General features: G+C 42.4%; 1 protein-coding gene across 1 annotated transcript; it reads right to left on the bottom strand.

The window, feature by feature from the left end:
* pals1a (protein associated with LIN7 1, MAGUK p55 family member a) lies at window positions 1-18,350 on the bottom strand. Its single transcript, XM_003962283.3, has 17 exons — window positions 18,145-18,350; window positions 11,698-12,006; window positions 11,310-11,487; window positions 10,745-10,845; window positions 10,062-10,169; window positions 8,760-8,837; window positions 8,520-8,660; window positions 7,062-7,223; window positions 6,740-6,817; window positions 6,452-6,635; window positions 6,265-6,336; window positions 5,448-5,519; window positions 4,865-5,032; window positions 4,698-4,787; window positions 2,382-2,494; window positions 2,188-2,298; window positions 1-2,087 (listed from the first exon to the last, which is right to left on the bottom strand). Exons 2-17 carry the CDS (start codon window positions 11,881-11,883, stop codon window positions 1,911-1,913), a joined length of 2,019 nt encoding a protein of 672 aa, XP_003962332.2. The 5' UTR covers window positions 11,884-12,006; window positions 18,145-18,350; the 3' UTR covers window positions 1-1,910.
* Window positions 18,351-18,676: the final 326 nt, after the last annotated feature.

Raw genomic sequence — 18,676 nt, forward strand, 5'->3', positions numbered from 1 at the left:
TTTGTAGTAATTATCTATTTATTTATTTATTGTGAATATTCATACAAAATGTTTTTTTTTCCTCAGGAAGAAGTGGCGTTTCATAAACATGAAGTGGTATCAATAAACTTTACATTCAATATAGTCAGTTTCATGTTACCCAAACCCCCACACTCCCTCTCTGCTGAGGCGGGGGAGTCATATCCTGCCGTCCATTGGTGCTGTCTGGACTACACACATCTATTCATATTCCAAATACACAATTGCTCTACACGGTGATAACAGTGATACAGTGTCAGGCCTACGTTGAGTCACAATAATACTTCACCGTCTTCAAAGACAAATCCAGACACATACGTTCAATCGCACACACACTAAATATATCATGACTCCAGCATCGTGTGCTGATAAGGAAGCATGACTAAAATCTAGGACTTAAAGGCTTTTGTGAATCTGCAGAGGTCACTTCTACTTAAATGTGATCAAACAGGAATGGAAAACATCAGACACATTGATTCAGAAATGAGGCAGAAGATTCAACAGTCAGCAGAGAAACATCAAGTGCAGTGTGTGTTGTTTTAGTGTTTATTGTTAAGTGTATCACCAGGACGACCATGTTCGCACAGTTGCAACCAGCAGGCAGAGGGCGGGGTCGCACCCATTGCTGTTTCCAGTATAAACCGAATGTGAGAGGGTGCTTTTGGTCATTCGTAGGAACTCTGTGGGTCTTTCACAGTAGTGTCGAACAATTTGTACACTTTCTGTGCTCCAAGCCACAAATATAGAGGAAGCCTGAGTATAAAATCTCTCCGATTCTCAGCAAAGTCAAAAAGAATAAAAATGACCGTCATAATTTAAATACTCTTCAAACATAATGCTTGAAATGATTACAGGGTGCATTTCTCCGAGGAACAACACAAAAGACAGGGGAAAAAAAAAAAAAGAACGGTTTGGTCACGCTCAACATCAAAGAGTAATTTTCCTCCTTTTCAGGACAGTCTATAGGCAAAGTGTGTGTGTGTGTGTGTCGTTATCAGTGCCATAAGATCAATACACTCTAGAAGATGCTGATTATGTGCAGAGAAATATCACTTTTTGAAGGAAAGCAGAGAATTAGGGTTAAACAACAACTATAAAATCTGAGATTTCAAGAAGCCACATTAGTGTTTTCAACATTTACACAGAAATGGGTCATTAACTCAACACAGCAACAGTAACGTTGGACTTTGATGTGCTGAAGAGTTAAAGATTACTTTTTAATATTTTGGACTCAGTCGAGAAGATCTACATGTTTGGGGTTTAAAAACCAAAACACACAGAGTATAAACATTAACCAAGCAGTGTTAGAATAGAGAAAAGTCTTCATTTTAAAACGGACCAATTTGGAGCATATATTCAATATAATCAACAGTTATTTGGAAGACAATATGTGTGGCCGTTATGGTTGAATTGGGAATTTTAGGGAAATATTTCCAGAAAATAGAAAAATAAAGTTGCAGCATTAAAATCAGCATTTCGACAAAGTTTTAAGTTATGATTTAAATATCACAAGATGTTTTGTTGTTGTAAGGCTAACAGTCACACATGTCTATATTTATTTACTGAAGGTGCAACGCATAATACGAGAAGCTATCAAATACTGGCATTGTGTGTGTGTGGGGGGGTCACGATCTGAGAAAATGAGACTCACCTAGCAACTATCAAACATATTGCACCTCTAATATTGTGACTTCTGTAATGACCCTACAACATAACAACAATTCATTAAAATGATGCCAGTGTTAGTCCAAAACACTCAAAATCTCAGATTTATTTTAACCCCAACACTCTGCTCCACCGCTGTCACAGCATTTCGGTATCTACTCCAACCTCTGGAAATGTGTCCCCCACTATCAACACCGTGACTGGTGGTTGAGTGTGTGTTGTGAGTGTTAGCGTAACCAGGAGCATGGCACCCACTGGGGCTCAGTGTCCAGTTTGTTGATGAGTCGCAGCAGCTCATTAAAGGCTTTGTCCTGGTCTGTGTTGACAATGATGGCGTCAAACAAGTGACCGCAGCTCTGCTCCATCTCTCGGGCTCTCTCGATGATGTCACGCAGCTCCTCAGGCTGTTCACCACACACATACAGATGTTACCGTGGCATTTAGAGATGGAGGACCTAATTCTAGTCTTATTTGGGTGTAGATGCAGAGAATGGTCAAACAAACCTTGGGGTTCTTGTTGTCCTTAGCGAGGAGGGCTCGGAGTCTTTCCTGTGAGGGTGGGGCTATGAAGATGATGTACGGCTTTAAATCAGAGCTTCTCAGCACCTTTAGAGCCTGGGAATACAAACACAGTTCAGGAAATCTCTCTGCTGAGTCCATGTGCTGTAATGTCGTACGCGTGCACGTGTGTTGAGCACCTGTGTGTGCAGACACAGCACACAGATTTTTCCAGTGTTGATGACCTGCCTCACAGAGTCCGTGCTCGTCCCATATAGATTCTTCTCAAATTCGCCAGATTCGATCAGCTTCCCTGGAAGTAAAACCAACATATCTGAGGCTTCCAGCCATCATTTATCTTCAGTTCCAACCATGTTCTACCTTGGTAAACAACATGATCAATGTTGTGCTGCACATCTACAACCCACTTGGAAAATTTACAGATCTTTTTACTCTAATTTTATGTACAAATAAAAAAAAAATCATACGTCAGCTTTTACCCAATAACCCTCCAATGAAAAAGCGATGGAGAATCTTGATCTTTAGGAAATTGGACAATGCTACATCTACATACAGGATCTCTGGTGCTGAGCAAGAGTGACCTTCGGGCCAGTTCTGGGAACAGTCCTGGTGGTTCTCAACATCTTTAATTTTAGAATGCAATGAGATGGACGGTGAGACCTCAGCGCTTTAGAACATTTACGTTTTTTTGGTTGTCTTCATCAGATCTGTGCCTTAAAAAGAACCTACCTTCCACATTCACATGTATTTCATTTGACCAATAGACTTTTCCTGATATGATTTTTCAGACATGAAACCTCATACAATTGTATTAAATACTGTTTTCTATCTGTTCTGTTTTTTCCATCCATCTTTTGTTTCGTTTCGTTTTTTCGTGCTTATCCGGATCCGGGTTCAAGGGGCAGCAGCTTCAGGAGGGATGCCCAGACAGCCCTCTCCCCTCCACTTCCATCAGCTCCTCCGGGGGGACCCCCAGCCGCTCCCAAACCAGGTGAGAGATGTAATCCCTCCACCTGGTCCTGGGCCGGCTGCCTCCCGGTGGGACATGTCCGGAACACCTCTAAAGGGAGGCGTCCGGAAGGCATCCTAACCAGATGCCCGAGCCACCCCAACTGACTCCTCTCAATGTGGAGGAGCAGCGGTTCTCCTCCGAGCTCCTCCCGGATGTCCGAGCTTCTCACCCTATCTCTAAGGCTGAGCCCTGCCACCCTGCGGAGGAAACTCATTTCAGCCGCTTGTAACCGCAATCTCGTTCTTTCGGTCATCACCCAGCGTTGATGGCCATAGGTGAGGACTGGGACGTAGATCGACCGGTTCGACTATTGATCTGATCCTCTTTTCCAGCACCCTGGCATAGACTTTCCCAGGGAGGCTGAGGAGTGTGATTCCCTATAGTTGGGACACACCCTCTGCTCCCCACTCTTAAAAATAGGGACCCCAGTCTGCCAGTCCAAGGGCACTGCCCCCAGTGTCTAGGCAATGTTGCAGAGGCGTGTCAACCAGGACAGCCCTACAACATCCAGAGCCTTAAGATACCCCGGGCGGATCTCATCCGCTCCCGGAGCTCCGCCGCCAGGCAGCTGTTTCACTACCTCGGCAACTTCCGCTCTGGAAATTGGATGGTCCACCTCCTGGTCTCCTGACTCTGTTCCACCTTGAGGATACGTGTTGGTAGGATTGAGGGGCTCCTGGGAGTATTCCTTCCACTGCTGGATAATTGCCCCAGGAGACATCAGCAGCTCCCCACGCACACCTGGTGTGAGCAAGTTGCCGCCCGCCGCCCCTAAGGCGCCGGACAGTTTGCCAGAATCTTCTCGGAGCCAACCGAAAGACTTCCTCCGTAGCCTCACCAAACTCCTCCCATGCCCGAGTTTTTGCCTCCGCGACCATCTCGGCCACAGCCCGCTTAGCCAACCTGTACCGGTCAGCTGCTTCCGGAGACCCACAGACCAGCCATGACCTGTAGGCCTCTTTCTTCAGCGAGAGGGTTCCCCTCACCTCTGGTGTCCACCATCGGGTACGGGGATTACTGCCACAACCAGAACCAGCGGCCTTGCAGCCACAGCTTGTGACAGCCGCCTCGACAATGGTGGAGCGGACATGGCCCATTCAGACTCAATGTCCCCTATTGCCCTCGGAACGCGATCAAAGCTCTGTCGGAGGTGGGAGATGAAGACCAGCCTGACAGGTTCCTCCACCAAGCGTTCCCAACACACCCTCACTAAGCGTTTGGGCCTGCCAGGTCCGCGCGGTGGCTTCCCCCACCACTTGATCCAACTCACCACCAGGTAGTGATCAGTTGACAGCTCTGCTCCTCTCTTCACCCGAGCGTTCAAAACATATGGCAAAACATATGTTTTGGACACTCGGCCATATGTTTTGGACACTCCATCCATCCTGATTACGAAAAATTTAGTGTGCGGCTCGTGTAACTGATCCCAGATCCGTTATCTGAAGAAAGACCAGAAATCGTAGACCAGATCTTGGCATCGTACCTGCAGTCTGTTCGGCCTCAAATGTCTGACGGGACACAAAGTGGTAATCTCGGCCGCTCTGCTCGCCTTCTCGACGGCTCCGAGTGGTGTCTGCACACACAATGAAAGGCAGGTAGAGATGGCTGCTCCATCAGTGTGCGATTGTGTACGGCTACGTGTGATCTTACGAGGTACGGCTCCAGCGAAGCGATCTGGTTGGTTGTTCAGCAGTCTCTGTCTAAGCTCTGCCTGTCCACAGCCCGTCGGACCAATCAGTGCGATCGGCCTCTTCCGATTGGCCGGTTGGTGATACAGAGCCATTTCCTCGTAGGTGAGTATCTCCTCATTGTCGACATCTTGGCAAATGGAAAGATAGAATCAACAAATAACAACAATTATGTTGTGAAAGGATAAAATATTCTTAACAAAGACTGTTAAAGTTGAGCAGTTCTCATTTAGAATTGTCAAACAGCAAAAGTTAATGTCAGTTTACCCTGGACCCACTGGGCGCTAGTGCCAACTGGTGGCATACACCAGTTTACACATCTGCTTTTACAGATTGTGTCACGTACTATTTACAAATAGGGAAATGAGTATTTGCACACTTGAGTACACATTTACAGCTGCCACTGTGCACCAACAGATTGTGTCACACATTTACAAATGGATTAGTTGAAATACTGGCTTCATCGAGAAAATGCATGCTCCACTTTGTTTTTATGACACAAAGAAAATGATGACACAGCGTAATAAAATACAAGTAAGTTGTACCATCATTCCTATGGGCATTGTAGAGCAGTTTCTTTCTCTTCCTTTTGTTCTTCTTGGCACACCACAGTTTTCCTGAACACAAGCACCAGTCACATTTTAGAACCACAAATTTGCTCAAAAGAATAAAGGGAACACTTAAGCAACACAATGTAACTCCAAGTCAAGCACACTTGTGTGAAATCAAACTGCCCCCTATAGAAGCACCTACTTGTGCAAATAGGCTAGACAACAGGTGCAAATTAGAGGCAATTAGCATGACACCCCCAATACGTTTCAGTTCCTATGCTTTCTTTTTGGTCAATTCTTAATGCTGGAGGTGCTTTCGCTCTAGTGGTAGAAGGAGACAGAGTCTTCACCCCACACAAGTGGCTTAGGTAGTGCAGCTCATCAGGATGGCACATCAATGCGAGCGGTGGCAAGTAGGTTTGCTGATGTTAGCATAGTGTCCAGAGCATGGACACCATGGCTGCCAGGAGACAGTCCAGTACATCAGGAGACATGGAGGAGGCTGTAGAATGGCAACAACCCAGCAGCAGACTGCTACGTCTGCCTTTGTGCAAGGAGGAACAGGAGGAGTACTACGTGGGATACCTGCGGCTTAAAATCCGGTGCGGCTTGTATAAGTACAAAATTGATTTTCTTACTAAAATTAGATTATGCGGCTTTTAATCAGGCGCGCTCTGTAGTCCAGAAATTACGGTATGTAGGTATTTATATAAGTATTTACTAGGATGTGTTATTTTAGTGTTCCCTTTATGTTTTGAGGTGTGTATGTGTGTATATACACGCCTACATACACAAACAAAAAGACACTTACCAGACTTCTCTGGCTCCTTGTCCTCCTCTATGGTCTGTTTCATAGCCTCTCTCTGCTGCTGGAAGCTCTTGCCTAATGAAAAATAATAAACACTTTTAGAATGAAACAGATTTAGCTGTAGACAGAGGCAGTCAGCCAGGTCGTGTTCACCTGACCGAAAACAATCAGCCCTGACAAAAAGCACCACCTGGTACTAGTCCAGCTAGTGGCTGGTTGTCCTCGTCTCCATCCCTGTAGGCCTGCCACCAGTTAGGATCCGATTGGCTGATGATGTGAAGGATGTCTCCCTTCTGGAAGGACAGGCCCAACTCTCTACATGGCACGTAGGGGTCATCCGACGGGTCATAATCAAAATGAGCCTTTACATGGACCTGGAGGAGACGCAGCACAAAGTTGGGAGGAAAACTTTTAGACAATTCAATTCCCAAACTGTAACATACACTCTTTTATAGGAGCCTGGCAGTGAGGAACTCACCACATTCTCTTTTACAGGAGGGGGTCTGGTATGAGTGCTGGGAATAAGCACAAAGGTCAGGAGGCCGTGCATGTCGGCCTGATGTGAACATATAAACACAGAAAAACAAGCGGTCAACATACTTTTATAGTCTCGGCTGCATTCATGTGTATTTAAATAATGAATCAAAACACATGTTTAAGTGTAAGTGCAGTTGAGCCAGGGTCGAACGATGTAAAACAAAATGGAGAAGCAGAAAAATGGTTTAACTCGCTGATGCTGGAGATTAGATTGCATATGATAATCTAAGATTTTCTCACAGCAACCATATGTTCATACTTACAAGAATATCAAAGACTTGGTTGACATCTTTTCCTCTGATCTCGACACCGTTTATCTCCAATATTTCGTCTCCCTCTGATAATAGGCCGCTCTTCTCTGCTGCCCCTCCTCGAACAATCCGACTAATCACTACACTTTCCATTTCATTACGAACCGTCGCCCCCTACAAAACATAAACAGCAATAGAGAACATTCTGGTTTACTGAAATCAAGTCATTACAACATTTGTGGGGCACATTTATCAGAATAATTAAAGCTACTCATCAGTTAAAAAAGTGAAAGTAGTGTACAATGTAAAGAAGACAGAGAGCTTATTGATTACCCTGGTTAACTCACATACTGTGTGCTTTTCCATCAGCCACATATTACTAAAATACCATTTTCATTATTAATTTCACTTATGAAAAGCCAAAAATGGCTGAGGTTGGTTTTGCTATTCAAGCAGTAACCGTTGTAATCACTGAATAGATTTAAACATATCCAGGAAGAACAAATGTAATATTTGGGGCACTTGTGAAAATTGGATGTGAAAATTAATGTGCACAAATGTGACAAAAAATATTTGAATTTCCTTCATGTATTAAGCTGTGGCACTCTAATAGTCTCTGATCTAATTTGTTGGATTGCAATGGGAAGCAACGTGCAGTTTGCTTGGCCACACCTGCCTGGTCTGTGACTCATACTGTAGATTACATGGTGTCAGAAGTCAAGGGAAAAATGGATGCTGTCTATGATTTGGAAAGTAATCTCGCCAGAAAAGGGAAAGTGTGGATTCAGAAGATTGAAATATAGCTCAAATATGGAAAAAGTCAAAGGTGCCTCATTCCTTTGATGGCCTGCGACAGAACCTGACGAAAGAGAGTAATTTATTCTTAACCAGACTGAATCTGTAACAGATTTAAAGAATCAAATAAAGACTGAACTTAGAGGAGACAGTGTATCGTGTGGTGTAATAAATGAGCAAATACTGTAAGAGCCAGACAGATGTAGAAGGTGTTCGCCACGTTAGCAAAGCGAGCACCGCTCTGTAAAAAAAGCTACGTGACGCCACAGTAGTCTGAAGAACTCCCATTATTGAGAAAACATGTCAGCCTGACTCTCACATGAGTCTCTGCGATTCTCGCATTGAAGCAAAGTTTACAAAAATGTCCGCTTTCTTGAAGTAATGAAACCCCTTGAGATTGCCTGTGAAAAGAATCGAGATGTTTTGAGATGGGAACAACCTGGGATCCATCCAGGACAGGCATACCTACTGCGTAACAGGAGCAATTTAAAAAGAAAAATCTTCCTATTTGTAGTTTTAGACCTAAATGATTAGGAACGTACAGCCCCTTGTTTAAATCGACCAGACTGTCCTTAGAATAATGACCTAGAGAGAACCTTAAGCAGAATTTGTTAAATAAATGATAAGAAGGATCTCCTCTATCAACAGTCTTAAGTGAAGCAGTGCTGCTCTCACCAGTGGTATGTCTTTGGCCTTCTCTATCCGAATGATCTTAACAGTCTCTCCTCCCCACTGGGTCAGTGTCTCTCCTTGGGTGGGCAGCGGCTCAGGCTCCATTTCTTTCTCTGCTATGCTGTCGTGGGCCTGAAGCAAAGACTGCAACACAAACACACATACAAGAGGAATCTTAATAAGGTTCCATTGATACAGACAAAATCCAAGGAAGATCATTGGTGTGTGTTTGTGTGCCTCTACCTGCACATGTATCTCTGAGAGCAAGCTGTGTAGTTCCAGTCCTTCTTTGTTCTGGCATTGCTGGAGGAGACTTCTGACCTGCGTTCATGCCATGAATGTGATTCAATTAACAAACTCTTTTTGGCAGGTTAAGGGAATGTCCTGCTAGTTTGAACACCACCAGGATAGAAACTACAAAACCTCATTAGTTAAGTAGGCTGACCAACTATTTTCTCACACAACTTTAGTCCAGTCTGTATAAAACAGATCAACATAGTCATTTCCAAAACCAAAAAATAAAAATGAGATCCCATATCCTCTGCAAAGGCTATTAATTCCCTTCTATGTATTAATCAGTTCTAGTGTTTAGGCCTAAAGTCTAAATAAGTTCCTATCCTCAGTGTATGAGCAGTTATCTACTAGAAGTAACAATTTTAAGTTTGGAGGTATGACCCAACATTCCACTTGAGGAGACGTGTAAAAAAACAACAGCTACAAAAAGAATACACAACCAAATGTTGACAATCTGTTAAGTTAACTGGAAAGAAATAAAGAATATATGTGAGAAAAGCGGTCCAAAAATTAAAAGATTTTACAAAGTGTTTCAAGGGGCCCCAATCGAACAGCAATAGGAGCTGAACATGAAATGTTTTGTATCCCGGTCATGCACCTCTGTGCACGGCCACATTTTTACATTTTTGTTTCTGTCCAATAAGCACTTACAATAGAAACATGTTTCTGGGAGCACAAGAGCCAAAGCTCATTTTCCTGAAAGCCAAAAACAGGGCAGGGGGTGGAGAAACCCACACAGAGCAGAAAATATGTGCCTATTTTTAACGAGGTTTAACCACGGAACGGGGAGTTATCGCAGTAAAACGTTTCAACACCAACTAAGTAAATAAAAAAGTGAATAATAATTTCATAATCATGTTTACACTTGCAATATTACTTTGAAATGACTCATGAAGGAATCATAAATCAGTGCACTGCAACAAAATGTTCTACCTTCTTTACAAACGTTAGAGTAAAATCCTGTTTTACAGAGTAATTCTTTTGAAAAGTGAAATGAAACCAAAAAGTTAAATGATTATTATGAGAAAATCTGCTAAGCTTCTGCTGAACATCTAAAGACTGAGGAATGTTTGCATGATTATATGCAAAGATGTGTGTTGCTAAGTACACGCAGGGTACGAACCAGTGTTTCAGCTTTAATTGATGCTGAACAAAGCTTCTTTGTCTCTGTCCCTGTTATTAAGCACTCAATGACCAGAGCTCTGTGTGTGTGTGTGCGTGTTACTTTTGGATTCATTAAAATCATGTTACCTCCATGGCCAGCTGAAGTGCCTGCTCTGTGTGTGGGTACGGAGGAGAAGGTCGGTGCATGCTGGCGGCCACTGCATTATGTATCTTCAGCGCGGACTGGAAATCAGACTACCAGAGAGAAAATACCAGGATGTTCCATCACACTTGTAAACTCTGTTGTAGTTTTTTTTTTGTTAAATCAAACAATCTCAGTCTGGGTAACACTAACTCTTTGCAAGTAAATCATTTTGTCAATGATTTCTGGCATCCAAACCAATAGGTATTATTTAAAAGTCAAATCATGGAACAAAATTGAGAATATATGACTTGAAAATACACCTTAGAAAGCAACAATGCTTCCAAAATAACAGTAAACATCCCATTTATTTACTACACTGATCGGACCGAAACAGTCAAGTTATTTTTTTAACTTGAAGCATTGAGAGAAGCTTACGAAGTTTAATATCAGCAATATCGGTACTTGCAATTCCAAAAATATTTTAGCTGCCTACATACAGCCTTCAGCCTCCCTTTCCCTGTGTGGGAATCTGTGAGGCCCCACTTGTCACGGATCTCCTAGCTCAGTCAGTGGGGAGTGCGCTGCTGCACAAATACCTTCTACCTCAAAGCTCAGGAAATCTTGAAAAACAACACAATCACATACTGTCTGCGAGCTTTTCCGATCTTAATTCCCTTTATATTACCTTATGCAGCAGGGTAAGAACCAGCTCTATGTCATTCTGACTCTGCTGGTCAGCAAGGCAGCCCCGGACTTGCTTCAGCGACAGCAGCAACTCCTCCAACTCTGCAAGCAAAAGAAAAATCAGAAACAAAGGAAAGAGCTTTCTCAAATCAAGAAGAAAAAACAACCAGTTAAAGGAGCCTTTCCTGTTGAATGACCTTACAGTTAAAGCTACAACTGCCGGCAGATTAGCATTCGTATCAAAGACTGCAACTTGCTGCAACGCTTTACCTCTGCGTGTCAACAGGACCACTCCTGGCAAACTTTTAATTAAGTTCCCATCATGAGTCTCCCCTTCCCTCCTCTTTTCCTGAACCATTCCTGATGTCTCACATTCTTCTTGCAATAAGCAAGCTAACTTTCTGAAATGGCACCTGGATAATCGTAATATACTGCTTTAAAATTCTTAAGTGTTACTACTTAATAGTAAATGATTACTTCTTAAATCAAGAAAATGGCGGTGACTGCGTTATTTAATACCTGAGCAACTTCAGCTTGAAAAGGAAATGTAAAAATCTGCATTTTACCCAGTAGAGCAGGTGTGTGCTGGCTACTGAGCACCGGCTGCAGTGGTGTGTGTGAGTCTTGGAGAAATGTAGGATTGTCAATGCCAATGTGAGGATGTTGGGAGAGTTTCCTGAGTCTTAGAGAAGCATTCAGGTCCAGCTGCCGGCCCTCCTCCTCTTTACGCCGCCGAAGATCTTCCTGGCACAGGTGCAAACAAACATATTCATTCTGTGGAATCACGATTTTTTTTAAAGTTTTTCCTGTATTCTGCAAATAGTGCCCAATTCATCAATGCATAAAATATTGTTTTTGCATTTGTTTTGAATTTCAGTGGCATTTAACATTAAAATACAGGATAAATAGATGTTTTGATTCAGAGCAACAGTGAGTTGGCATTTTTATACGTACTTGGTGCTGTCGTATCCTCTCCAGCTGTGCAGATCGACGCAGCGGTAGCGTTCGACTCCCCAGCTCTCCTGGACAATCTACAGCCATTTCCCGGTGCTGCTGTCCCCCCCTCAGCTCTTCATCTCCTCCTCGGCCTTCTCCTCCTCCCTCTCCAGCCACGTGGCCGTTTAGATGGGAAGTAGTCATCCCTCACACCCCAGAGTCAAAGGCGTGTTGATTCAAGAGGAGTTCAGATACTGTTTGTATCTCTCTAGGGGAAGCAAGTCTAAGACGGCAGCTCACTAAACATGACTGCCATGATAGATTGACCTAGAATGGACAGAAGAACGGATAAAAATAAATTAAACAGCATTAAAACAGCTCATATCTGAAAATGTTGAGGTTTTTTTGGAAATATTTTACAGCTGCCAGATGAACTCCGAGTCATGTCTAAACCAAAGGCTGAAACTAGTCATAAATCAGATTTGTGCAATGTGTAGTGATACTTTTGCTTGTCCACCTTGGACAAATGCATCTCGTAAAGCAATGTTTAAGCCACGTCTGGTCCAAATATAATTTGCAGTGATCAACTCCACGAATCTTTCTACTAGGAATGAATCTTGATATTGACTAAATATCAGCATCGGCTGATATTCCCCTCGTTGACTGGCATCGGCCTTTCCGCAGATTTGGCGTTGTCACACACGCCATGTTGGGCGTTGGTCTGTTGGGAACTGGGCTGAGAGTTCTAGGTTCGAGCCACATTGTAGACAAAACATGGAAGGTGCCAAAACACCCTGGGAGCACTGCCGAGGCACCCTTGAGCAAGGTGCCGAACCTGCAAATGCTCACATGGGCCCTGTGATGAACTGGCCACTCATCCAGGGTGGCCCCTGCCTTCGCCCATTGTGTAACCTCCCCATGACCCCGAAAGGGATAAAGTGATTAAGAAGATGAGACGAGACAATTTGAGGTTTTGCGTCCACTACTTCCTTCACCAAAACGCAGCAGCAGCGTCATCGGGCTCCGACAGGCAGCTGATATTGAGGGTCGTGGTAGGGACGTGTGGTCGCGTACGATCGCGAGATATTACCGCTCGTAGTGTTTAACTTGGAAGTCCAACGATCATGTGTGTTTTCAGAGTGACAGACCGTATCGACCGAGTTTTACACCAGATCTGAGAAAGATCTGGAAAGAGAAAGATGAATTTGACCTCATTCACATATACTGTAATGGTGGGCTGAATAACCTTAAAACAATCAAGTTATTATTTTATTATTTCTTTGATTACCTGTGGAATAAATGATAACAAAACTCAATGCAGTGATTTTAAAAAAGGTATGGGAGATGGGCCAATTTCTTATTTTAAAAATCTGCATCGGCCCACATTACCCAGTTTCTGACGTTACAACACAATAAAAAATAAATTAAAAAAAACATTCAATTTCAGGTTCCTCCATCAACACTACAGATTCATGCCCATGGGACCGTTTTGACTCCCACGGCTCAGCTAACGTTTCTACAGATGCTGCTCTAAAAGGTCGTCTAAGGAGCAGTGTAAAGGGTGCTCGAGTCACTTCTACTTCAATGGTCGGCTTTCTCTCAGCAGTCCAAGCGTAACAATATAACGTCATCAAAGTCCTCACACTCGCACTCATAACCATGACAACAGCTTTGTCAGCAGAAGGAGGTTCCTCTGTGTGCACAAGTTACATGTTATTAATGGGACGGGTGGTGGGAGGGAGGGGTTATGGATGACAAAAATCAGTGGGGGTTCAAACGAGGCCAGTAAGACGCAAATAATCAGTGAGAGACAGAGACACACACACAGAGAGAGGACAAACATGTGGAAGATTGATGGACGGATGATATCTTCTTATCTGTAGGTGTCACGACAGCATGTTGCTGATAGGATATCGCCTATAAACACACACACACACACACACACACACGCGTCCCATGCAGCAGTGAGGAATGTCAGGCGGTGCTGGGAACAGAATTCCAGTGATGGGGGAGGGGTAGATGTGTGTGCTCAAAACCCACCGCATTTACATGTTTTCATTGTCAAAATTCAACATAAAACAAAAGTGCAGCGTGCAAGTTCAAGCAGAGCACAAAAGCTCTGTGTTGAATCCCTATCTGACAGTAAACTCGGATTCTTCGGATCTGGATCTGGACGAGAAGATGGACAGAAGGATGGATTGATGGACGTTCACAGTGCGTTGGATACACAACACAACATGCTGTGTACCGAGATCATTTGACTTTGCTTGGTTTTTGCGGCTCTTTCCTTAGCAAAGGCCAGAATAACCACATTGACTGCCAACTTGTAAATGAATAAAAAGATCTAATTTAAAACAGTAACTTTGAAAGATATTTCTGGACAACAGTGCAGAAAATATGCTAAATGTGACGGCTGATAAGGCTGCATTTCAGTGACGAGCAGTTTAACCTTTAAACGTTTCTGCCAGAGGTCAGTCAGCTGACAGTGAACACAATAAAACAGTAAATGATGATCCAATTCTGGCAATACTTAGAGGAATACAGGAAAAATGGCTTAAATCATAGTTCAGGTGCAGTGTGAAGCAACAGAAACACACACTGGGCACTGGGCAGACACACCATCCCAAATAAAGTCTAGATTTGCAGTTTTTTTTTATCTTTATGAGGTAATTTAAGATTACATCTTTTATTGAGGGAGACCCAACATCCTAAATTCCATCGCATATTTGTTCAAAGAGGCTAATCAGTTTGGATTTTTACAATTCCCTGCGTTCCATTATTGTAATCTCCTCGACTGTTCATGAGATTAACATACCTGGGCTATCAGAATATTTCTGCTGCCCATATTACACTTAAATGGAAGAAATCACAAGTTCTACAAACATAAAACTGCTCTTACTTTATTGTTGGTAACCAGTAATAACAAAATCAGACCCCTCTTAAATGTTGCTGCTGTACGTCTCCACACTGCAGTTTTGGGTAAAAATCTGGCTTTGTTTTTTGTAATAAGGTGACTGACAGGCAGAGAAGGGTGACATGTTTAAAGGACTAAGTGATGTTGCAGCTAAAAACTTGATGTTTACCTTTGAACATTATCTCAAAGTGGAAAGTTGCTGTATAACAATGAAACACTGTGTCAGGAGGCTGCAGTGGAATTTTAGAGGTGGTTTTAGGCAAATATGAAAATAACAAGAGTGATAGTACATTGCACATACTACCAGGAAATTATTGAGATGACACATCAAATAATAATAATCAAGAAATATCAAAATATAGTGCAAGAAGCCAATCAGCAATCAGCCAATCAAGTAAGTCCAAATTTTGTGCTTTGGGTTTGCAATTTTCTGTTAGTTTACTCAAACCTGTTATAATTGATCATAATTACCTTTGAAAAGTACTGTTGTATGTTTGTACAAAAACAAAAATACTATACTATATATCCTAAACTATCCTCTTCAGGAATTATAGCTCCCCAAAGCATAAATTTACAAGTAACGCCAATAACTGCATTACACAATCTAGTCAAAATATCAAATGAAACAAAAAAATACTTTAGTTGTTTGGAGCAGTTTCTGCTTTAAGAAGTAAACTAATATTACAACAAAATGCATTTTGTGTGGAGGCAAATTAGGCGCAAACAAGGGCTTAAAAGCAGCGTTAACCAAACCCAAACATCCACAGTAAAGGCAAATACGGTGATATGAGGGTAGATAAGATAGGAAAGAAGAGGAGAAGCAGCATGTCTGACAGGCCAGTTTGAAATGAAGAGCCTGGAGAAGGAAAGGATGATAAGATGAGTGGGCTGAAGAAGAGCTGCATGAGTTTGGATGACATTTAACAACATTTCCGTCCACGTTTCGCTGATAATTGGCTTGGCTGACGTGCTACAGACAAGTAAACATGTTCAGGTGAACAGCAAATTAAGAAACAAAATCTACATCATTGTTGGTTTGAGGAAGAGAACCTCATCCCCTTTATTATCAGAGACAAGTATGTTATTACCATAAAATGTCACCTGCTGAACTTCATCCAATAACATTGCTTTCTCCTATGACGTGTTTTCAAATGAAAGGTTTTGCTAGATTAGGGCTTAGTAACGTCAGCCATGTGTGTCACTACTAACCGACCACGAATTCACAGACGGACTGAGAATAAGCATCAGGAGCAACAGCTTCACTTGCTGTTTTCTTTACATTGACTATATCAGAGTGTGACAAATGTCACATTTTGTGACAAACCCCCCAATAAATCCAACAGCCTAATGTGATCATTTAGAGCTGGAGCAGAACGGCCTCTTATCTCGCTCTCTCTCTCTCCCTGTCTGTCTCTCACTCACGCTCGCTTTCTTAAAAAGGTCTGTACCAGCCTGTACCAGACAAATAAAACACAGGGGGAATAAACTCGGATACTATTAGAATACTTTAAATCATGAGATAACCTCCAAGTCTCTCCTTGTTGTTAGCTACACCAGCAGAAACTAGTGTAGTAGAGTAAACGTCTGATGGGATATATTACCAAGAAAAGCACCGCACCCTCGGATATATCATCATAAATGTCTTTCTCATCTTCCATCTCCTCTCTTTTAATTTGGCTGTATGATCACGTTGTGACGCGGCCGTGCTTAAGTGTGCACGAGCCAGGGAGGAGAGAGGTCTTAAGTGGGGGAAGCATTACTTGGAAAAGAAAACTTAACCACTACCTGCATGACAAATAACAGTTTCTACGCTCGTAATGGTCAGAGGATGAAAAACAGAGCAGTTGGAGACAGGTATTATAGATGGAGCATTCTGGTTCATGTACTTTCAGATGTTTAGACAGACAATACTGGCACAACGGATGATTTCTGAGTGTGTAAATATTATGGACAAGTTCTCAAAAAACTATTCATAACACTATTATCTTTTACACTGTATACACTCATATAAACCCATTAAATAGTACTAGAACAACAAATTATAATAAGATAACAACAAAAACCTTTAAGAAAAAACACTAATGAAGCATTAAACCACTTTAACTGACTGATCAGCAGCATTGAGCTACTTAGATCAGAAGCTTTTATATATCTGACTAATCCAGTCAGTCTGTCAGACTAAAATACTTATTTTGGGAACTATTTTGGTTTTGCACAAGTCTAACCCGGGCCTGGTGTCAATGGCAACCATCAGCGATCCAGAATGAGCACTAGAAAACATTCCACAAAACAGAGGACCTCAGTACTATTTTGGCCTTTGGCCCAAATGCGGCCGTCCTTGCCGCCGTGCTGAAACGCTGCTTTCTGTGTTCTCAGGTGTGTTGGCAAACAGGATAACGTTCTATACAGAGATCGGTTTCAAAGAATTTCAGTGTTTACAGAGTGGGACTTCTTTTTTTTTTAAGGACCTCTTAAAAGTCAGAATCACAGCATCAACTGTTGTGTCTAAAAATCGGGTGTAGCTTCATTGATTTTGATGTTTTCCTTGAATTATGCAAGCCTAGGATGACTTTGATGGAGGGTGCAGCACTTCTTGGCTACAAATATGAACAATGAATGCTATGTATGCACCTGCAGCGTAGTGGAATCAACCAAGACCTGGTAACACACCCAAAGCATGCAAGTCCATTTTTCCTCTTATTGCTACTATGATCAGAGCGTATTTAGGGAGTTCTTTTTTGGTATTAACAGGTAAAATATGACATGGGACTAAGGATTCCCATCTGCTGTTTATATCAGGTTCCAGCTGAGAACCTACATGACAAAAAGTGCCAGTAAAGCTTCTTCTTTAGCAACATTGCTTAAAAAATATTTGTGCAGGTTTTAGCTGTCCCTGAACGCACCTTTAATTAATTTATGGCTCTTTCCCATCAGGTAAGTGTCCTAAAAGAATGGAAACAACCTTCTGCCAATACTTAAGACGACCCAGGCTAAATCGCTGTTGACTATTATGGGTCAAAATTGTAGATTTTAACATATATGCGTGTGTAGCCCGATAACTTTAGGGTGCCATCCATCTTTGATTGAAGAGTATCTGAATTTCTCATGTTAATTGTAGTGCCAGGTGTTGACTGACTATAGTTATTACCGAAATGCAACCACATATTACCGCACTCATAAACACTTATAATTATGAGGAAATACAGTTTTGTTTCAGCACTTTCCGAGGCGGAGTTTTCAGCAGCTATGAAACCATTAGTTAGGGGGGGTAAATTGCTTTTTTTGTTGCGCAAGTTCGACTAATTAATAGCAGATGAGTTATGAGCTAATTCACAATGAGCGCAGATGACGAGTCTTTGGTGGTTATAAACCGTCCCTTTAGTTTCAGGTAGAAGCTACCGCCTGAAACTTCAAGTGTGTCAGTCTTTTTCTTAAAGTTTATGAATCTAACGCGTTATTTGTTCTGACTAACCAAGCTAACACCCTCGTTTCTGTAGCACCTGTTGATAACAAAGCCGCCTCATACCAGACAGAAAACACTGGATTCTTACCCGTATCGGAGCCGTCCGCCTTCCCCTTTGCTGCTAAATCCGATCGGACTTTCCTGGTTGAATTTTGGGTTTTAATGCAGCGTGTTGTAGTTGGGCGTTTATTGTTTTAATTCACAGTTTGAGTCAGTTGGTGCTGGTTTGTCGGGCAGTATCAGCGAACCTTCGCCCCTACTTCCTCCTCCTCTGACTGTCATTTGATTTCCAACCCCAGAGGTGGGAGGAGACAACATACCAAGAACCGGATGAATACTCGATGCTGATTGGACACAGTGATGAGAGGACTCCTGATTTAGGCCAATCAAACACGTTCATACATCATTTGGGTGTACCACGTGATCATTCCGGCTGCGTTCCTACTTTCTTTTCATAATTTTAAAACTTAAGCGGTGCTAAATGTAATATCACACACCATAACTGAAATCTAGTTGACCTGACTGCATTAAAGACCAAAACACATTCCGTGTAAACACACCACTGTATAAATGTATATTAAATACATCTGATTACAGCACTTTTTGAAAGATTGGAAGAG

Source organism: Takifugu rubripes, chromosome 2 (genome assembly GCF_901000725.2).
Source record: "Takifugu rubripes chromosome 2, fTakRub1.2, whole genome shotgun sequence".
Taxonomy (NCBI): domain Eukaryota; kingdom Metazoa; phylum Chordata; class Actinopteri; order Tetraodontiformes; family Tetraodontidae; genus Takifugu; species Takifugu rubripes.

Excerpts from the sequence above, each read along its gene's own strand:
- pals1a (XM_003962283.3), bottom strand. The coding sequence starts at position 11,883 with ATGACTACTTCCCATCTAAACGGCCACGTGGCTGGAGAGGGAGGAGGA. Across the intron at positions 2,495-4,697 it reads TGAGGCCGAACAGACTGCAG|GGAAGCTGATCGAATCTGGC; the intron begins GTACGATGCCAA and ends TTTTACTTCCAG. Across the intron at positions 2,299-2,381 it reads TGCTGTGTCTGCACACACAG|GCTCTAAAGGTGCTGAGAAG; the intron begins GTGCTCAACACA and ends TTGTATTCCCAG.